The sequence below is a fragment of the Spodoptera frugiperda genome, chromosome 29, assembly GCF_023101765.2.
Source record: "Spodoptera frugiperda isolate SF20-4 chromosome 29, AGI-APGP_CSIRO_Sfru_2.0, whole genome shotgun sequence".
NCBI lineage: Eukaryota > Metazoa > Arthropoda > Insecta > Lepidoptera > Noctuidae > Spodoptera > Spodoptera frugiperda.
In genome coordinates this window covers 8,502,949-8,521,244 of record NC_064240.1, presented here as the reverse complement: position 1 = coordinate 8,521,244, position 18,296 = coordinate 8,502,949, and the positions used below count along the sequence as shown (strand labels likewise).

The 18,296-nt window shown below is 33.6% G+C and overlaps 4 protein-coding genes across 5 annotated transcripts; 1 reads left to right on the top strand and 3 right to left on the bottom strand.

The window, feature by feature from the left end:
* Positions 1-7: 7 nt before the first annotated feature.
* LOC118268267 (UPF0389 protein CG9231) lies at positions 8-1,383 on the bottom strand. Its single transcript, XM_035582685.2, has 2 exons — positions 1,003-1,383; positions 8-427 (listed from the first exon to the last, which is right to left on the bottom strand). Exons 1-2 carry the CDS (start codon positions 1,206-1,208, stop codon positions 208-210), a joined length of 426 nt encoding a protein of 141 aa, XP_035438578.1. The 5' UTR covers positions 1,209-1,383; the 3' UTR covers positions 8-207.
* Positions 1,384-3,197: 1,814 nt separating this feature from the next.
* On the top strand, positions 3,198-9,788 carry LOC118268141 (importin subunit alpha-7). Its single transcript, XM_035582444.2, has 11 exons — positions 3,198-3,364; positions 3,893-4,066; positions 4,226-4,435; positions 4,826-5,049; positions 5,293-5,402; positions 5,480-5,633; positions 5,796-6,000; positions 6,262-6,389; positions 6,473-6,639; positions 6,883-7,115; positions 8,854-9,788. Exons 2-10 carry the CDS (start codon positions 3,893-3,895, stop codon positions 7,071-7,073), a joined length of 1,563 nt encoding a protein of 520 aa, XP_035438337.1. The 5' UTR covers positions 3,198-3,364; the 3' UTR covers positions 7,074-7,115; positions 8,854-9,788.
* LOC118268140 (juvenile hormone esterase) lies at positions 9,297-13,726 on the bottom strand. Of its 2 annotated transcripts, none has more exons than XM_035582441.2 (4): positions 13,442-13,726; positions 12,925-13,093; positions 9,929-11,226; positions 9,297-9,675 (listed from the first exon to the last, which is right to left on the bottom strand). In XM_035582441.2, the coding sequence occupies exons 2-4, from the start codon at positions 13,072-13,074 to the stop codon at positions 9,462-9,464; spliced, it is 1,662 nt and encodes a 553-aa protein (XP_035438334.2). In that variant the 5' UTR covers positions 13,075-13,093; positions 13,442-13,726; the 3' UTR covers positions 9,297-9,461. The 2 variants fall into 2 exon arrangements, with proteins under 2 accessions (XP_035438334.2, XP_035438336.2); XM_035582443.2 differs by having other exon boundaries at positions 13,303-13,443.
* Positions 13,727-15,079: 1,353 nt separating this feature from the next.
* On the bottom strand, positions 15,080-17,089 carry LOC118268142 (uncharacterized). Its single transcript, XM_050706413.1, has 3 exons — positions 16,921-17,089; positions 15,604-15,696; positions 15,080-15,364 (listed from the first exon to the last, which is right to left on the bottom strand). The coding sequence occupies exons 1-3, from the start codon at positions 17,010-17,012 to the stop codon at positions 15,106-15,108; spliced, it is 444 nt and encodes a 147-aa protein (XP_050562370.1). The 5' UTR covers positions 17,013-17,089; the 3' UTR covers positions 15,080-15,105.
* Positions 17,090-18,296: the final 1,207 nt, after the last annotated feature.

Below are 18,296 nucleotides of genomic sequence, written 5' to 3'. Positions count from 1 at the left end.
ACAGGAAGATTTTGAACATTTAACATTTATTATCTTTTAATAAATTATTTACATAATATATATTGTACATTGATCACTCTGTAATCAGAATTGCTCTAAAAATTACAACTTTTAATAAAAGATGTATAATAAAGCTTTTGTAAGAACCATTTTGTGTTCGAGAATATACTACAGACTACATAAAACAGAGTTCACAACAAGCTTACATCATTTATTAGCCTTTGCAGCGGCTGCAGCCTCCTTAGCTTTAAAATCTTCTTCATATTTTTTGTGCCAATCAAGGTTGTATTGGTGAACAGATTCTCCTCTTTTGGCTGCTGATTTTCCAGCCAGGATGGCTCCAAAACTAGCAAGTGCTGTGAGTAACATGAGCACATTTGCAATCTTTATCCTAGCTTGACTGCGAGATTTGTCAATGATTTCAGCACTGAAATAAAACAATGGGTCATTAAACTACTAAGTTTCTCTTCACAATATGTTATAATTTAATAACTGATTCAAATATGTAACACATCATAATTATCTTTTCAACAATAATTAAATTCATTGCAACATGTTAATCACTGAAAAGTTAACTAAAATGAGAGAGAAGTAATTAGATTAGATAGGCAAGACCTTTTGCCCATAATATTTAGCTCTTGCTTATACTAAAAAGATAAAAATAGATATTAAATTGACAGTACATGATAAACAAAAATTTGTACTGTATAATTGGAAGTCATATTTGCAGTCAATGCATAAGGAAATATCAAATTAAGTACATTTTACGGTAATCTCAAATACGTGACTCTATAGAGGACAAAACAATAAAATGATGCACAGTGGGTACCACTGTCAAGATGTGACACAATTTAAAAAACAAGGTCATGTAGGACAAGTTAAATTAACACTAAACAATTGATGACCAAAACATTCGATCATTTATATTTTTTACGTTCATATAATTTATGATTTTGACCCGTTGAAGTAAATGATTACATAAAAACAATGAGTTCAACGTACGATACATAGGTTGGGACCTCTTCCTTCGATTTGTACTTTTTGGTCCAAACTAAAATGAACTTCTGGAAATCGGTTGGTTTGTATCTTGGAGCCATACTGGTAGGTCCTGAAGCGGAGCTCGGCGGCGTATTTGGTGGTGGTGCGCAAAAATTCCTCTTTACAGAACACAGGCATGGTCGAAGTCGTAAGGAAATTATTTTATTCATTTTGCCACAATGTTTTTAAGAAACGAACTTTGATTATTTCAATTAGTACTTTTAAATTAATGAACAAAAATTATTGGGGAACTTCCCACTATCAGCACAACTTTAATTTGACAGCTGGTTTGCTTTGCTGATTACTTTGATTTGATTGGGTTGGTCGACTAAAAAAAGATGTTAGAACAACAAACGTCATTACCAAGGTCACAGCACTACAGAAGACGATCCAACAGTACAAAATAGTGAGGTGTGCATTAATAGTAAAGAAGGTGTGCTTGGTGCGTGTGCAAGAGGTGTGCACTAGAATAATTATTATTGCAAAGGTTATTCACACTATATTCGATTTCAAATAACAAAAAACACAGAACCCTTTCCAAATGAAATCGAATATGCAATAGTACCTACTTATAATTATTACAGCTTGAAATTGCAGTCAGTCTCTCCGCTTACAGACGCAAACATTTTGAATTAACTGCAAAGAGAATATATGTTATATGTGTTCCTTTCATTATGTACTAACTTCTGTACTATGCTCTAGTGGTACATACTATATCTGAAACAGATTCAACGCCTTCAATATCGTCTCGATAGCCTGCATAAAATCATATAATATGTAGATGTGTACTTTTTTTGGTTTTGCGTAACTTTAATATTTGTAGTGGAAGCAGTTGATCGCAGTTTGATGTGATTTTCATGGATATTAGCAAGGCTTTTGATAACACAGTATATTGCTACATAAACTGGCAGTATAAGGAATTACATGCAACCTGTATAACTGGAATAAGTCATATCTAGCGAATCGTGAATTTTTGGTGATGTTAATGGATTCTGATCAAGGAATATATTATAAAGGATAAATATTACATGAGAGGTTCCAAAGGGCTCAATTATTGGTCCAATTATTTTTAACATGTCTGTTAATGATATGCCTCATTACCTTTAATTCTCTATTTCTCAATGTTATATGTATACAGACGACCTCAAATTGTGTAGGACAATTAAATCTATGAAATGTATGAATAGATGATTGCAATGTTTGTTGATAAGTGTACTGATGTATACAATTGTCGTAAAAGTTTCTAAGTACCAAGTACCATAGCCACAACATAAGTAACTACGTATGATTAAATGGGCGCATACCCGTATGCGCCCATTTAATCCGGAAAGGGACTAGAATCCAAAAAAGTGGACCAATATTTAGCAATTTTGAGTATTTATCGGAAAAATCGCCCATTTGTGAACGGGACTAATGAGACAGATTTTGCTTACAATTTTGGTCTTGCAGTAACTAAGCGAGAAAAACTAATTAGGAAATACAATAAAGTGATTGATAATTAAATTAAGGATAATGTTTAGTAGGTACCTGGTTCGAAACCCGGAAAGTACCATTTACCAAACGTGACGTAGTGGCAATATTATTGTGTTATGCAAGTTGGTAGTATTGACATTATGTTGGTGGTATATAGGTATGCATGCAAGAGTTTAGTTCTCATATCGGTATTGACAGGTAGTTTTAATCTAAATAGAATCGTTATGCAGTTTGATGTCTGATTTGCCAACCCTATTGTCTTTTCCGATTTTCCTACAAACACAATTACACAAAGGACACAAATGACCATTTCTATACGAAATAAATTATATCTTAAAATAAAATGTCGTTTTCATAAAAAAAATAAGTTTAGATTAGAAAAAAAATATTTTGCATGATTGCATGGTTTTAATAAATTGTCGCACTCTGTGCTACTATATTATCTATGAAAAGATGTTACCAAGAGTAGAGAAGTTTCCCTGGTTTGCTGTAAAAATATATACCCGTAGTTCATTTGCTCTTATCGCTATAAATTCCAAGTTGATTAGTAATTACTACATTAGTTAATACTGTTTACATTTAAATAATTTTAACATCAGTTTTGTCAAATATATGCGACGCAAGTGGTTTCTTGTAATTAAGTAAGGAATTTTTAATAATATAACTGGCAACATAGGTGACGTGATTGCTTATTTCATAAAGGTACTTTCTGTCTCATCTGTTCGATGAAATTTCACAGTAATAGCTACAATCTACATGCATCTAATATTTTTTTTCAATTAATCGATGGTGAATTGATTCACGAACCTAACAATTTTCTTTATTTTTCATCCTTCTGGTTCTTATAATAATTGTGAGTACTCGTTTTTCTAATTCTATAAGTGGATAACGCATTTGTTTGTTATATTCGGTTGCAGTTTTTCCTCGATAATGTCGTCGATCGTGTTGCTTTGCCTTCAATTTTATTTGTCTATATTCTCTTCGTATGTTTCTTACTTTAATATTGTAATTATTTACCGTGTCATCTATAAATATTAATGTTTTCGAGTACATATTTCTTTATGGCACAATACTTTAATTACCACGGATTTGACATAGGTATGCATTTCGGGTATTGATAGGAGTAACTTAGGTGTTCTGGTAAAGAATTGAGACATTTATTGCAAGTCGATTAGGAATAGAAATTATCCTTACATGCTGTCTACTTTATAGGAAACTAGTATATTAGTATCTTCTAAAAAATATAAATATTCCCTAGGCGATTGTTAGTAGAATACAAAGAAATGGATTGGGTCTGATAAGATATTATAGTGCCAATACTATACAAATATTAATATTGTCAGCTGATTGTCAGATATTTATTGTAAAGTTTATTTTCAAGATGTCTGGTGGTCACAAGCACCGTTATAAGAACGCAGGCTTGAGTGCTGATGAACTGCGTCGCCGTCGAGAAGAAGAAGGTGTGCAGCTTCGGAAACAGAAACGAGAACAGCAGCTATTCAAGAGAAGAAATGTTAATCTTCCTGCACCAAATGCACCCGACAACTTATTGCAGGTAAAACATTGTTACTCTAAAACTCTTATATTGAATAAAGCAGTTAAGAATTAAATCTAGAAATCTGACGACCAAACTCATATTGTTGTTTGTTTCTGAACAAAATATAGTTCTTCAAACTCAACATTCTTATAACAACTGCTTCTGTTATACTTTCAGGATGATATCAATATATCAGCATCTGAGGACATCACTCCAGCCATGGTTGCTGCCTTATATAGCGACAATCCCCAAGAACAAGTTGCCGCAACTCAGAAGTTTAGAAAACTATTGAGTCAAGAACCAAATCCTCCAATAGATGAAGTGATTCGGACTGGCATAGTTCCTAAATTTGTGGAATTTCTAACTACCATTAATCCAGCACTACAGGTAATATATTAATGAGTAACTTCTGCTTGTGCCTTCCCCCTCATAGTAAAATCTATCTTAAAGTCACTATAAGATAGATTTTTCTGTGACAAACATACCAATAATTCTCTAACTGTTTCCTTATCACCCTGTATTTGTTTTAATGAAAAAATTTAGTGTAGACATACTTTTTTATAATGTTATAATAATAATGATTGTATATTATGTATATGCCATATGATCAATGGGTAAAAATTCTCAAGATACAAAGTCAATTTTAATTTTTTAACTGAATTCAAGTCAATGATTTAATTTCAAACAAACACAATTACTCATGTCTCTTGTGTTTAAGACACACTGAGTAAAACCAGGAAGGAGTTTAGTATTCATCTTTATTTTATTTGATTACAGTTCGAGGCAGCATGGGCACTTACAAACATAGCATCAGGTTCATCGGAACAGACCCGTGTCGTAGTGGAGTGTGGTGCAGTGCCTGTGCTTGTGAGCTTGGTTGGTGGTGGCGCAAGTGACGATGTCCGTGAACAGGCGGTGTGGGCTCTCGGTAACGTTGCTGGGGATTCGCCGCGTTGTCGGGACACTGTGCTTGCTGCTGGAATCTTACCACCATTGTTAGAGTAAGTAAATTGTATAATCTAAAAAGTGTTAAAACTATGCTATGCTGATATAATTATACTTTTGATTGTATTCCCAAAGGTTGTGCTAGACACCACTGATAAAATTATTAAAAATATGAAAATAGAAAAATATGCAATAATAATTCAAATAGGAAAATCTTGAAACTTATAATGATATATCATCATCCCAGCTTTGATGAAGTTATTTGATAGTTCTAATTGTTACTTTTTCTGTTTTTTCAGAATATTAAATAAGTATACCAGGTTATCTATGACGAAGAATGCAGTTTGGACTCTATCAAATTTGTGTAGAGGCAAAAATCCGCCCACGAACTTTGAAGCTGTTGCTCCAGGTTGGTTTGATCAAACATATTTAAATATAATATTTAATACATAAAAAAATATATTTTAATTTTAATGTGTTTTTCAGGAATTCCAGTGTTGGCGCGATTGCTACATCATACCGACGCAGATGTATTAAGCGACGCATGCTGGGCTCTCTCTTATCTGTCAGACGGACCAAACGAAAAGATACAAGCAGTGATAGATGCTGGAGTTTGCAGGCGACTTGTGGAACTATTGATGTGAGTATAAAATGTAACATGATTTATAATTTGGTGACCAATATTCAGGAAAAATATTTATAGTTTAGTTACTATATAAGTAATAAGTAATATATATATATATACATAATATATATATAAAATTTAAAATGATATAAATTGATTATCTGTACTTTTTGGCAGGCACAACAAATCGACTGTTGTATCGGCGGCATTGAGAGCTGTCGGTAACATTGTGACCGGCAATGACGCGCAAACACAAGCAGTCCTTAACTGTAATCCCCTACCCAATTTGCACGCGCTGTTACGGTCTAGCACAGAAGCGCTTCGTAAAGAATCGTGCTGGACACTTTCAAACATAACAGCTGGCAATGCTGCGCAAATTCAGGTGCACTTCTTAACTACATAACTTTATCTGTCCCTATGTCACAGTGTATGCTTAAATCTTTAAAACTACGCAACGGATTTTGATGCGGTTTTTTTAATAGATAGTGTAATTCAAGAGGAAGATTTTAATGTATATATAGTACAGGCATAATTTATCACCATTGCACCCATGCGAAGCTGAGGCGGGTTGCTAGTAATCAAGATATTTTTGCCTAAATACATACTTTATAAAAATATTTATTTACCAATATTGTATTTACAGGAAGTAATAGATGCCAACATTTTCCCTGCGCTGATTGAAATTTTGGGACAAGCTGAATTTAAAACAAGGAAAGAAGCAGCCTGGGCTATTACTAATGCCACTAGTGGAGGCAGCCATGACCAAATTAGGTAAGTGCAAACGTTAATATAGGTCTTTTATTGACATTTTCTTTTTATAATTTATATTTGCTAACATAATTTTGTTTTTTTAGATATTTAGTTGAGCAAGGTTGTATACCACCTTTATGCGAATTATTAACATTAACGGACGCCAAGACCGTTCAAGTGGCTCTAAATGGATTAGACAATATTTTAAAGGCAGGACAACAAGCTGACCAACGAGACAATCCTTATGCCGTCCTCATTGAAGAGTGCTTTGGTAAGTTCTCTCACATTTCTCGTCATTTATTTATGTTTCACTAGCTGACCCGGCTAACTTCGTACCACCTCAAACATTAGCTTCTCACCTTTTAAACCTTCCTTGGATTTGCCAAATTGGTCCAGCCGTTCTCGAGTTTCAGCGAGATTAGAGAGAGAAAGATTTATATAGATTATGCAGGCACTTCAAAAAACATTTTAGATTATTTTCTCTAGGGTTAATACAACATTTTGCTTATTTCAGGTTTGGATAAGATAGAATTTCTCCAGTCACATGAAAACCTTGACATTTATCAAAAATCTTTCGAGATTATTGAGAACTATTTTGGATCTGAAGAAGAGGATGGCAGAACTGCACCTGCGGTGTCGTCTACTACGGACCAATATCAATTCAGTACCGATCAGTCGGTTCCTATGGGTGGCTTCCAATTCTAACCTAGGCTTATAATTATACTTTATATTGATGCTGACCGTGCAGTGAGTATAATTATGTTGTAATGTTTTGTAAATTTATTGTTTCTTTAGTTCACAAATATGGAATTCAAAGTTTGATTTAAATCTAAATTTTATCAATCTATTATTTGAGCTTTTATATTTAACGCTGTGGCGCTGATAACTACTATAGCTTGTTTCCATGATCTTTTAGTTCCTAAGGAAGTTAATATTATTTATATATTATACTGCTTTTTGTTAAATCGAAATTTTAATTGAAATCCGAGTAGAAAATTAGTATCTTAAAATTTGGTCACAGCAATTATGACTTGGGGGAAAAGTAAAATAAAATAGACATTATGCCATTTTGTGCTCTTAAATGCTATGCAAAAAGAACTAGCGTTGACTGCCGGCACGGTATGGCGTGGCATGGAAAAGGATTTTATCACTAATCAAGTTTATTTTAGTTCTTATTTCAATGGGTTTAGAATTCATATTACAGTAGAAGCTCCTTATTCGCGCTTCCTTCATTCGCGGTTTCACTATTCGCGGATTGAAAAATTGCGACCCAATTCCCATATTCGCGGTCTAAAATTTCTTTATTCGCGGATCGATTCGAAATATCGGTGCGTAACCTAAAAAAATACATTCGCTATCCTTTGTCAACGCGTCAGTAGAAGGATAAAAAAAAAAAAAATAGACCTTATTACAGCTACGTCTAGATTGTGACTTCTGCCTAAACCTAGTGTGACCTAAACCTAATGATAATAATATTATTATCAGGCAATCTGTATGACCAGAAAGTTCAATTAAACATTTTTTTTATCTACTATTTGCTTCTTAATTTCGTCATCTAGGAACGTATCCCCTATAACCCCATACAAATTACCATTCCATATTCACGTTTTCTGTATTCGCGGCATATTTACGGAACGCATACCCCGCGAATAAGGAGCTTCTACTGTACTTTATATTAATACTACGATGCCACGACGTGTCGTTGCATGCCGTTTTATTCCACAGATTGCGCAGCACGCCATTGTATCACGTCTGATGTATGTGTCACTTTGTGTCGTGGAATTATGATCACTGATCTAGTTAAAATAAGGTTGCTCAGTGGTCATGGCAGAATTACTGGGCTTTTATCAGAATGCCGCTGCGTGCCTTGTCGGTAGAGAGCGCTGGCTCTAAGTATCTTACAAAATGTATCACAATTCTACCAGTAAATTACACTATAAGGAATTAAGGAAATGTTATGATAGTGACATGTATTGCGGGGTTCATCTAATAACCATTATAATATTAGAACTCATTTCATGTCGTAAGAATCGACTTTATTATTAAACTAAGATAATGTTATGTAGATAGAACCACTACACGTATTTCCTATTTATACATATTTAAATGCAATAATTATCATAAATTAATTTAGTGCTTATGACATAGAACCCATGGAATACTTGGATTAGATAATTAAAATTACAATGGGTTATGGATAAAACTAAAATTCACCTGGTAACATCTATGTTTATTGAAATCAAAGTGCTTATTAAAAGTGAGATCATAGTTTTGTGTATGTATAGTAGTTAGCATACCATGTATAGGTATATTGACCAATACTGACAATATCAGCTTTGTAATACATAGGCAATATGCTTACTCAGCAATATTGGAAATAAAATATGTTTGACCACTATATGACCAACTTATTTTATTTTCACCATGTAACAAAACACATTTACTATTTTGCTTTATTGTGACTGAAGAAAATTTCTTTTTTCAGATATCTATGTGTATACAGAAGTGGGTAGTATCTACAACTTCGTTGAATTAACTGTTTTCAGATCAAACTATCTACACAATGTGTATGTAATTATATTATGCACCCATTATGTATAGATTATTTTATTAATTTATATAATTAACAAAGGAATTCGCCTTCTTATTTTTTTACTGTAGATAATGGCGTATCTAGTTCATTTATTTTGTAGTATGTATTGTATTTGTTGGCCTTGATGCTTTTGTTACTAAAATAATTAAACTTGTATATTGTTATGTGAAAGTATCATTTCATGCTATATTACAGATTGGTACCAACAAAAAATGTCATTTAATTTTCAGTCCTGTTCCTTTCTTTTGCGGTTCTTATACAAGTCAGGGGAAGTTTATGTTTTGTATTTTGTATGAAAAGATAGGGGAATTCATTTTAGTATAAAAATAGTAAACTTTAGTCAAACAATAAAACAAATATTTATTGTATAAGTAGTGTAAAATTACTTACAATAATATAACTTACAGTTACAAATAGACCAAAGGCCAAACAATATATTATTCTTATATTATGGAGGTTTGAATGAGTCTAAATACAGCTACAAATTGTAGTTGTATTGTTTACCATGAAATACCTATATCATTAAAATAGACAATTGTTCTAAGAAATGCATGTTCTTGATGAAGAGAGTCCCAAAACTTCATTCTCTCATAAAACGGATTCCTGCCTTTTGTAAGTTCGGATCCTATGCTCAGATAGTTTAATTTATCCTTATTTTCAACGGGATCCCAAGTTATTTGTAAGAGAGGGTCATCTTCATTAGGAGTTGGATTGCTGCAAATAAAAATGAATTCTCATTATACATTCATTGTGTATACAGGGAGTATTTATACAATATTAACTTTGTATTAAACAGACTCAAAACCAATAAAATATAGATATCCTTTTCCTGTTGTATTATTGTTATTACATAAACGGATATTTGAACAAGTGTGGCAGCATTTAACACGTACATAAAGAAATATGTTAAACAATCGTGACAAATAAATGAATATAATAGACACAATGATTAAAATTAAATAATTACCCGGTTTTGGCAAAATTTGTCCACAGTTTGATTACTCTGCTTCTTGTGATCACCGAATCTCGACTACCCTTGCAAATTTCTGGCATTTTAATACGGAATATGAAAGGTAGCTCGGCGCAATGCCCGGGAGAGTTCAAAAAATTGATGTCTGTAGGTACTGACCACTCGCCAGCATAGTTGACAATATAATAGTACACTGGGGATTCTGGTGCAGACTGACTATGCATTCTTACAGTCCTATTGACATAATATAAGAAATAATAATCACTTATTAATTGCAAGTACTGTGTTCTAGTTTCGGCCGTAAGGTGTTCTTCACCACCCAAATAGAACTTTAGTAATTGTTGACCTATACTTTTTGTTACTTTGTCTTCTCTAGCGATCGATCTAGGTACGATAAGACTGGTGTTCTCATTAAACTTTTCATAGTCAGAATAAAAATCTTCTTTAATGAATTCCAATAATGCAGCTTCAATATTATTACTACCAATGATTAAAGGCACTTTGTTGAAGTTTCCAGATTTCAGAATTAGAAGAGGGCTTTTTGTAAGGAATGCAGGTTGACCTTCAAAGTCAACTTCGATACATGGTTTAAAGATTGAATCAATGATATCATGATTGGCAGCCTTTTGTGTTCTTAATGCCATATTATGAAATGCCTGCATTATATCTAACGCAGGTAAAGTCCTCAGCTCTTCAATTATTTCTACTTTATTCGTTTTCTGGATGTTCAATTCATTTGCTAGTTCTATGACAGCTAGAGAGGGGTTTTTGGTTAAAGACCAATTGTTCAATGCACTTGCGCTTTGTATAATTGCTTTGTGGAAAAGACCAGTAGCCATTGGGGATAACATCATGAGATGGACCATAGCTCCACCTGAAGAACTTCCAAAAATGGTGACATTGTCTGGATCACCTCCAAATACAGATATATTTCTTTGTACCCATTTTAAAGCCATGACTAAATCCTTTAGGCCACAATTACCCGGTGCTGTAAAGTCATTGATAGAAAGGAAGCCAAATGGTCCTAATCGGAAGCCGCACCTTACAAATACAACATTTTCATTATTGATTAGAGTAGCATCAAATAGTTGATCCATGATGCCTGTGAATCCATAACTTCCTATCCAAAACATAACTGGCATAGGTGTTTCAGACTTTATATTAGGGGTTGAGATTTCAATATAGAGGCAATCCTCTGAACCTTCTATACTTTTATTTAAGACACAGCATAGCTGTAGGGGTTGTTTCTCAGTACAATCTCGAACTTTTTCCCATGGTTCGATAGGAGATGGAGGCTGCAAAGAAAGTAAATAAATCAGTGATGTAATAAAAAGTATAGTTACAAATGTGTGCTTACAAATCTACATGGCTGGTAAGAAATCAAGATTATAAAAAAACAGCAACAACAAGATGAAAGTACATTATCTATCATAATTATTATTATACTACATATTTTATACCAGGCTAGTATATAAATACAAAATCTGTAAAAATATGTGTTGTACCATAAATGTGAATTATTGTATCAGTTTGTTTTTATTTATTTGATTGGCTCTGTAATGATGATTGCTAATTTATTATGATAATAAATTAAGTGTAACATAATCACAGATAAGCTATTTATATTTAAGAAAACAACATGGTCAGTTCCAGTTCAAATATTGTTTATAGAATTTAATTACATACAAAATCATCTCCAGTTTTATAAATACTAGGTAAGGTAAGATCGGCGGAGGGGTACGTACAAATCAAATAACTTTATTTGGTTATATTTTTTAATGCTGATCACATTGCGTGGCACGTCATTAAGTCCCGCCCCACCCCGCGGTGACCACCACTCGCTCTGGTCAACACAGGATACTTTTATTTTTTGTATCCGGTCTTTCACCTACATTTTTATTTGCATATTTTAGAAAAGTATAGCTTATTTTGACATGGTTTTGCTTAAATACAAAGTTTTGAGCAATAATAATATGATAAAACTAATCCAGATTTGTCTACTACCTCTGTACTGAAATCCGGTACCCATGTCGGGTAAAGATCGCACAAAAATATCCCTATTCGAAAATGGGCAGTGATTGTCAAACTTTTGTTACACATGATTTTAATTTAATTTTAAATAATTACTTAGGGCTGATCTTCTGTTGCCACGTAAATACTCCCGAACCTCTTCGCGGGCCACTTCTTATACAAAAGAAGCGCTGGAATTAGCCATGCAGCGAATAAGTAATAAAGAACTCACGTATGCAGCCGCATCAAAAATGCATGTGGATAAATCCAAACTTTGAGAAACTCAATTTCTTTGAAATTTGGTATGCGGGGTAAGATCGGACAAATTAAACGAAAAAAAATAGAATCATTTGGAACATCTATATTTGTTGTATTAGGTAAATTTTTGTGATTTCATGTTAAAGTACAGGATAGATCAGATACGTTCCTTTCATACACCTTGTGCTCCTAGCACTAGAAATTATTTTAAATTGTTGTTCGAACTTACCCCACGATAGCCAAATCGTCATCACATTTAAAAAAAAATTGTCCTGATTTTATAGGCTTGCAAAGCAAAAAGTATTGAGTATTTACAAAAATTAAATTTTAAATTATACTGGGTTTAATCATTATTCGACTGTGTACCAAAATTGAGATAATAAAGTTTTTGCAACATCCTTGCAACTATTCGAAAATCCGTCCGATGTTACCCCAACCACCGTATAGTCTACCTACTTACCTACCTAAATTAAGGATACTTTTTTTTTGTATTTTTTTTTTCGACAGGGAGTGTCAGCTCCGAAATTAAGAATACTAAAGTGATGATTTGTCTGATTTAATTTAACATTAATTAAACTACTAAATTGTAACTTTGAAATTGGTGACTATATCCCATTCCTTCACATGTGAAAATAGACTTTTGCTCAGCAGTGGGCACTTATAAGCTGATGATAATGTTGACTTAGGTAATTGTAAATAAAGTGATTTAAAAATATGTGACTTACCATAAATCTCAAGCGACCAAGGGGTGGTTTGGCATATGGTATACCACTAAATTTATAATAAGTTCCTTCATCGTTTTTATCAATATATCCACATATAGGTCCATCTTTTGTTTCAACAATGCATTTTACATCTTCTGGTACTGAACACATTTTCTATCTTTTGCTTGCTCTGTAAAATTTAGATAATTATTAAAACTATGTTCAATAACTGTTAAATTGAGTGCCATAACAAATCTCTATTTGAAGAAAATATGACCCTGACTCTGCCCAACTGTTTAAATTGGCCGTGACCTTGATATTAGTAAGATATAATTTATTTATTTAATTTAATACTGTTACTAAATTTTCTCAGATATAATAATTTTTCAATTTACTCACTGCTTAATAGATAAAACTCCAAGAAATTAATGTGATCAATAAATTTAAACATCAGTTAACGTAATAAGATAGATTACATATACATTTGACCTAAGGAACTGGTTAAAAGTAATTACAAACAAATAAAAGATGTACTTGCCTAACTTGTTCTAAAATTTCGTCACCTTGTAAGTTTACTTTTGAACAGTTAAAAACTTATGATTTTCTCTTAAGATTTGCACAATAAGGCACTTGAATTACACTAGTAAGGCAAACCTACACTGACCAATGATAAAATGATCTATTCTATAAATATACCCATTAACAAGTGAGTTGAAATCTCGAACAATCATTTATTGTGATAAGTGATAAGAATGGTACAGTTTACAATATTCTTATCAAGTTAGCGCTTCTTCAAAATGTTGCCATAGTTAAATCCAGATTTCCAGATCCACAGTTTCTCTTTTCATCTAATGATTACATCTTTATTGCGCAACATAATGTAAGAGCCACGTGTAATATATTTTGTTTATAGTAGTAATAATCACTACTGACTACTCAGTAATAAGTAGTGTTAGAATTTTAGAGATATACTGTCTTTACCCATTGAATAGTCATAATAATATTATAAATCAATAAACCAATCGATATTATATTCGATAAGTATTTGAAATGAGGATCTTTAAAAAAAGCTCTGAAAAATATTTATAAATTATTCCTCATTCCTAAAAAGTGTAACAACTATGATAAATATACAAACTTTTACAGCATTTTTTTATGTCTTGATATAGAATATCCAATAAATGATATTACAGAATCTCAATTTTATACTTCTTGTGACATGTCTTGATATTTATAGAATATCCAATAAATCATAATTATTACAGAATCACATTTTTATACTGGCAACTCTTTCAGTCACTTTGACATAGTCAAAATTAACTGTCAAAATCTTTGTTCTTGACAGCCACTTAGCCGATAAGATAAACAGGTACGTTCAGGTACGTTTCTCATCAGTGTTTTGATTGGAGTAAATTGGTTACATTCATGTATATTTATAGGTAGCTAACGTAACGTAGCATATCAACTTCGGCTTTTATTTCATACCTTCTGCGTAGGTTTTGACTTAGTAGATATAAATAGATAGGTTCCTAATGTAGATGTACTTACGGCTATTTATAGTAATACACGTATTTCTGAATGTGACCATTTTTAAAGCTGGTTTGGTAGAACCTTTCAATTTCTACCAAATTGTCGATCGATTTCGTCGATCGTCGTCGTCGACTAATCTATTCTACACATTCAAATCTTCAGTCAATAAATTAACTGAAATTGATGTAGCATCTAAGAGAGAGTTAAAGGAGGAACTATAAATGGATGCCTGTGGGTAATAATAAATATCTGAAAGAGGCCCTGGATGAAAAGAGGCGCCTCAGGTGGCGGCGTCCATTACAGAATAGAAAATTCTACACTATGGCACTAGAGACACACTGGATACCTACCTTCTTTTGTCAATAAGGGTATGTTCACCGGCCTCCCCAGATGGAATATCTGAGCGCGATTGAAAACTACCTGTTATACCTATGTTATTTTGGGAAATTCATAACTTCTCTCGCGTGATTTGTATTATCTGCTCGTAAGTTAACGTCGTAATATCTATCGTCGAAAATTTCTATCCTGGGTAGTTATCAGTAGTTACCTACCCACTGTACCTAATATTCAACTTTTGTCGCTACTGGGTAGTGGAGGGCTATTGATGTATTTCCCTGTTGACAGTTTAGGCGATGAATAAAACAAATCGAAATACATAGAATATATTTTTTTTTACATTTTGGACTGGTCTACTTCCCGATCGTACAGGGCTTGCAACAAATCTTGATCCATGACAACACTGTCACAAAACTTCATTTTCCTTATCAAATCCTGCCTAAGTTCTTCTTCATCCTTTGCTAGCGTATTTCTGAATTCCGGCGTACTTATCATGTTTGCAAAAAATTTTCGATTGCTAGTGAATTTTGGTGCAAATCCCACAGTAGTTTTTGACGGATAATTTACGAAACTTTTAAGATCGTCTCTCGCAAATCTAAAAGTAACCCAATAGACAAATTAATTAGTATTTTTGTTTCTAAATAAAAACTAAAAGTTAAATATTTTAATAACGCGTCATTTCTTTGTTGGACAAAAATGTGGGAGACGGGCTTTTCTATAATTTAACATGAGATTATGATTACATATTCTTAAAAAGTCGCTATACCCGTAGAACCTGCCTGTAGAGGTTCTTGTGTTTTATCTTATAAAATTATAATAAAGATAAACACTTACTTCATAGACGGCATGGATGAGCTTATACAACCCGCAAACATAGCATAGAAAGCAATAGTAGTATCTAACGTTATTGCTAAAGCTTCTTTACTCCTGAAATTAAACAAAAGACGACATAACAACAGCTAATGAAGGAAGATGAAATCTTTAGGACTTCGTCTTTACCCAGGTATCTTACACCTACATCCAAATTTGTATAAAAAGGATTAATGCTAAAAATGCAGATTGGATAACAGACTTGGGTATTATTTTGGACCGTGACTTTTCCTGGGGACCTCAACTGGGACAAGCAAGTCTGCCGGAAAACGTTTGCATTGGCGTAGTCTTTGCGTAGACTTCGAAACTTTCTTCCGACTGCTACTAAAATTGCGCTAGCTCAATCACTTCTCCTTCCCATTATCGATTATGCCGACGTCAGCTATCCGGATCTTACAGAAGCACAGTTAGATAAACTTGAGCGACTCCAAAATTTTAGCATAAGGTTCATATTTGGATTACGCATATATGACCACATTTCTGAATATCGCGCGAAACTCAAGTGGCTGCCGATCCGCCTTCGCCGGAATACTCATATACTGTTCAATCCTACTACCCCCCATTACCTCAAAGAACGTTTTAAGTTCTTCCATGACACACATTCTAGACCAGTACGGTCATCGGAGGAAATGAAGCTTGAGATGCCCCAGCATGCGAGCAGAGCCTTCGACCGATCGTTTACGGTTTGGGCTGTGCGACTGGAATGCTCTGCCGCTTACAGTAAGACAAGCACAGTCCCTCGCGTCGTTTAAGGTGCTCGTGAACCATACTGCATCTTACTGGGATACGTCCTTCCCCCAAGCGGAGCTGAAGGCAACTCCACTTTTGCGAATCTCCACTCAAACCAGCCAATTAAGGCAAGAATGAGGCAGGAGAGGCCACTCCGGATAGTCGCGAGTACTAACCGGAGTTAAGAAATAGAGTCTCTCCCGGGAGTCAGGTCCGTAGGGTCGCCACAAGCTGCCCTGCGGCCTTATTATTATAACATGGTTCCTGTTAATCAGTGGTAAAACTATACCAATGGAGGTGCGTGCCAATTTCATCGAAGCGAAGGCCTACTAAGTATAAAAAAGAATAAAAAAGAAGTGCAGATGAGAACCTCTGAACGGATGCCCTTTCCAGCTCGGGCCGCGGCATTTTACCGACTACTGTAGTTACGCTACTGGTGTTAACAACTACTAAGAAAATTGCAACTTTATTGGGCATTTTTGGTAGAAAACTAGGACTACTATAATCTGGGAAGCAAAAAATTATTTTAATATAAATCGGATAACTCAATACCTTTCTTCTGTATTACATGACACATGACATATTATTGTAGCAACTATTATTGCACTAAAAAATAACATTTTATTTATAAACATTTTAAGCATAACATTGCCTTAGTACCTACTATTTATTACGTACTACTTATAGTTCAGTATTTTTATGTTACGTTGTTGATTTCGTTTCCGATCGTAAAGCTGTTTTATTGTACTTAGGTATGCATTTTATATTTGCAATAATATTTGTTTACAGTGAGTAAAGAAATAGGTACAGCGGAGGTTAAGTAAAAAATAATACGTATGTAAATTAATTCTATGGAAATATTAAATTATATAAATAACTTGTGGTAGAATAGATACTAGCTAGTAAGGTAGGTACACATACATATCTCTACATTGTGAAGCAATGAGCAGTCACGAAGCGTCTGCAGTTTATCAGAAGATCCGATAAACTCGGAAAATCATTTCTCAAGTGACTTTCAATTTGGATCCCTCTGCTTTGGTGCGTCGCATCGAGAAATTGAACGATCGCTTCCAAACTTTCATTCCTTTCGAATTTGGTAAAGGGAATTTACCAAGTTAGATAGTTTAAATAGAAATAAGAAAAGTTATGGCTATTGAGATAGCGAAGAGTAGGTATTGTAGGTACCTTACATAAGTACAGTGGTGACCAAATATGTTTAAGTCGTTTATCCGATGTATGAACTTAAAAAACATAAATTCTTTTAGTGTTAAGGCCTTGCGGATTGATTCCATGCCCTCCTGCTTCTAATCAGAAAATGTTAAAACTTAAGGGTAAACTTTTTTCAAAATGAAGAATTGTTGGCAAGTAGGACTAGTTTATCTAACTACTAATTAGGTCTAATCTTGTTTAATCTAGAAAAAGAATATACGTAACAGATGCACATTCTAAATACAAATACGTATCAATAGCCATATAGGAACTGACATGATCAGTACGTATGTATGTATTTACCTACAATGGCAAAACACGAAGTATGGTGCAGACAAGGAAATTACCATTTTTCTTGAAGCGTCTAGGTGGCAAGGTGGTTCGAAATGACGTTTGGAACAAATTTCCGTCACAATCTGCGTTGTCTCCGGAGGCATTCGATTGGAACATTGGCCGGATAATAATAATTCCCTCCCTTCATGCCGCAGTCGTACCTACTTTCAAAATGGTGGCGCTTGCATCTGTTGGAAACGATAGCAGTTTATTTATCTACTAAATCTAAAACTTTTTTGTGAAACAGGCTTTTAGTAGAATGTTTTCTTGTTTTGTTATGAAATAAAGAACAGTTATGTTAATGTGATAGCGATTTTGAGTCTAAAGTGTTGAAATAGAATATAGGTAGCTTATCTACCTACTACAAAAAACAATAACAACATCTA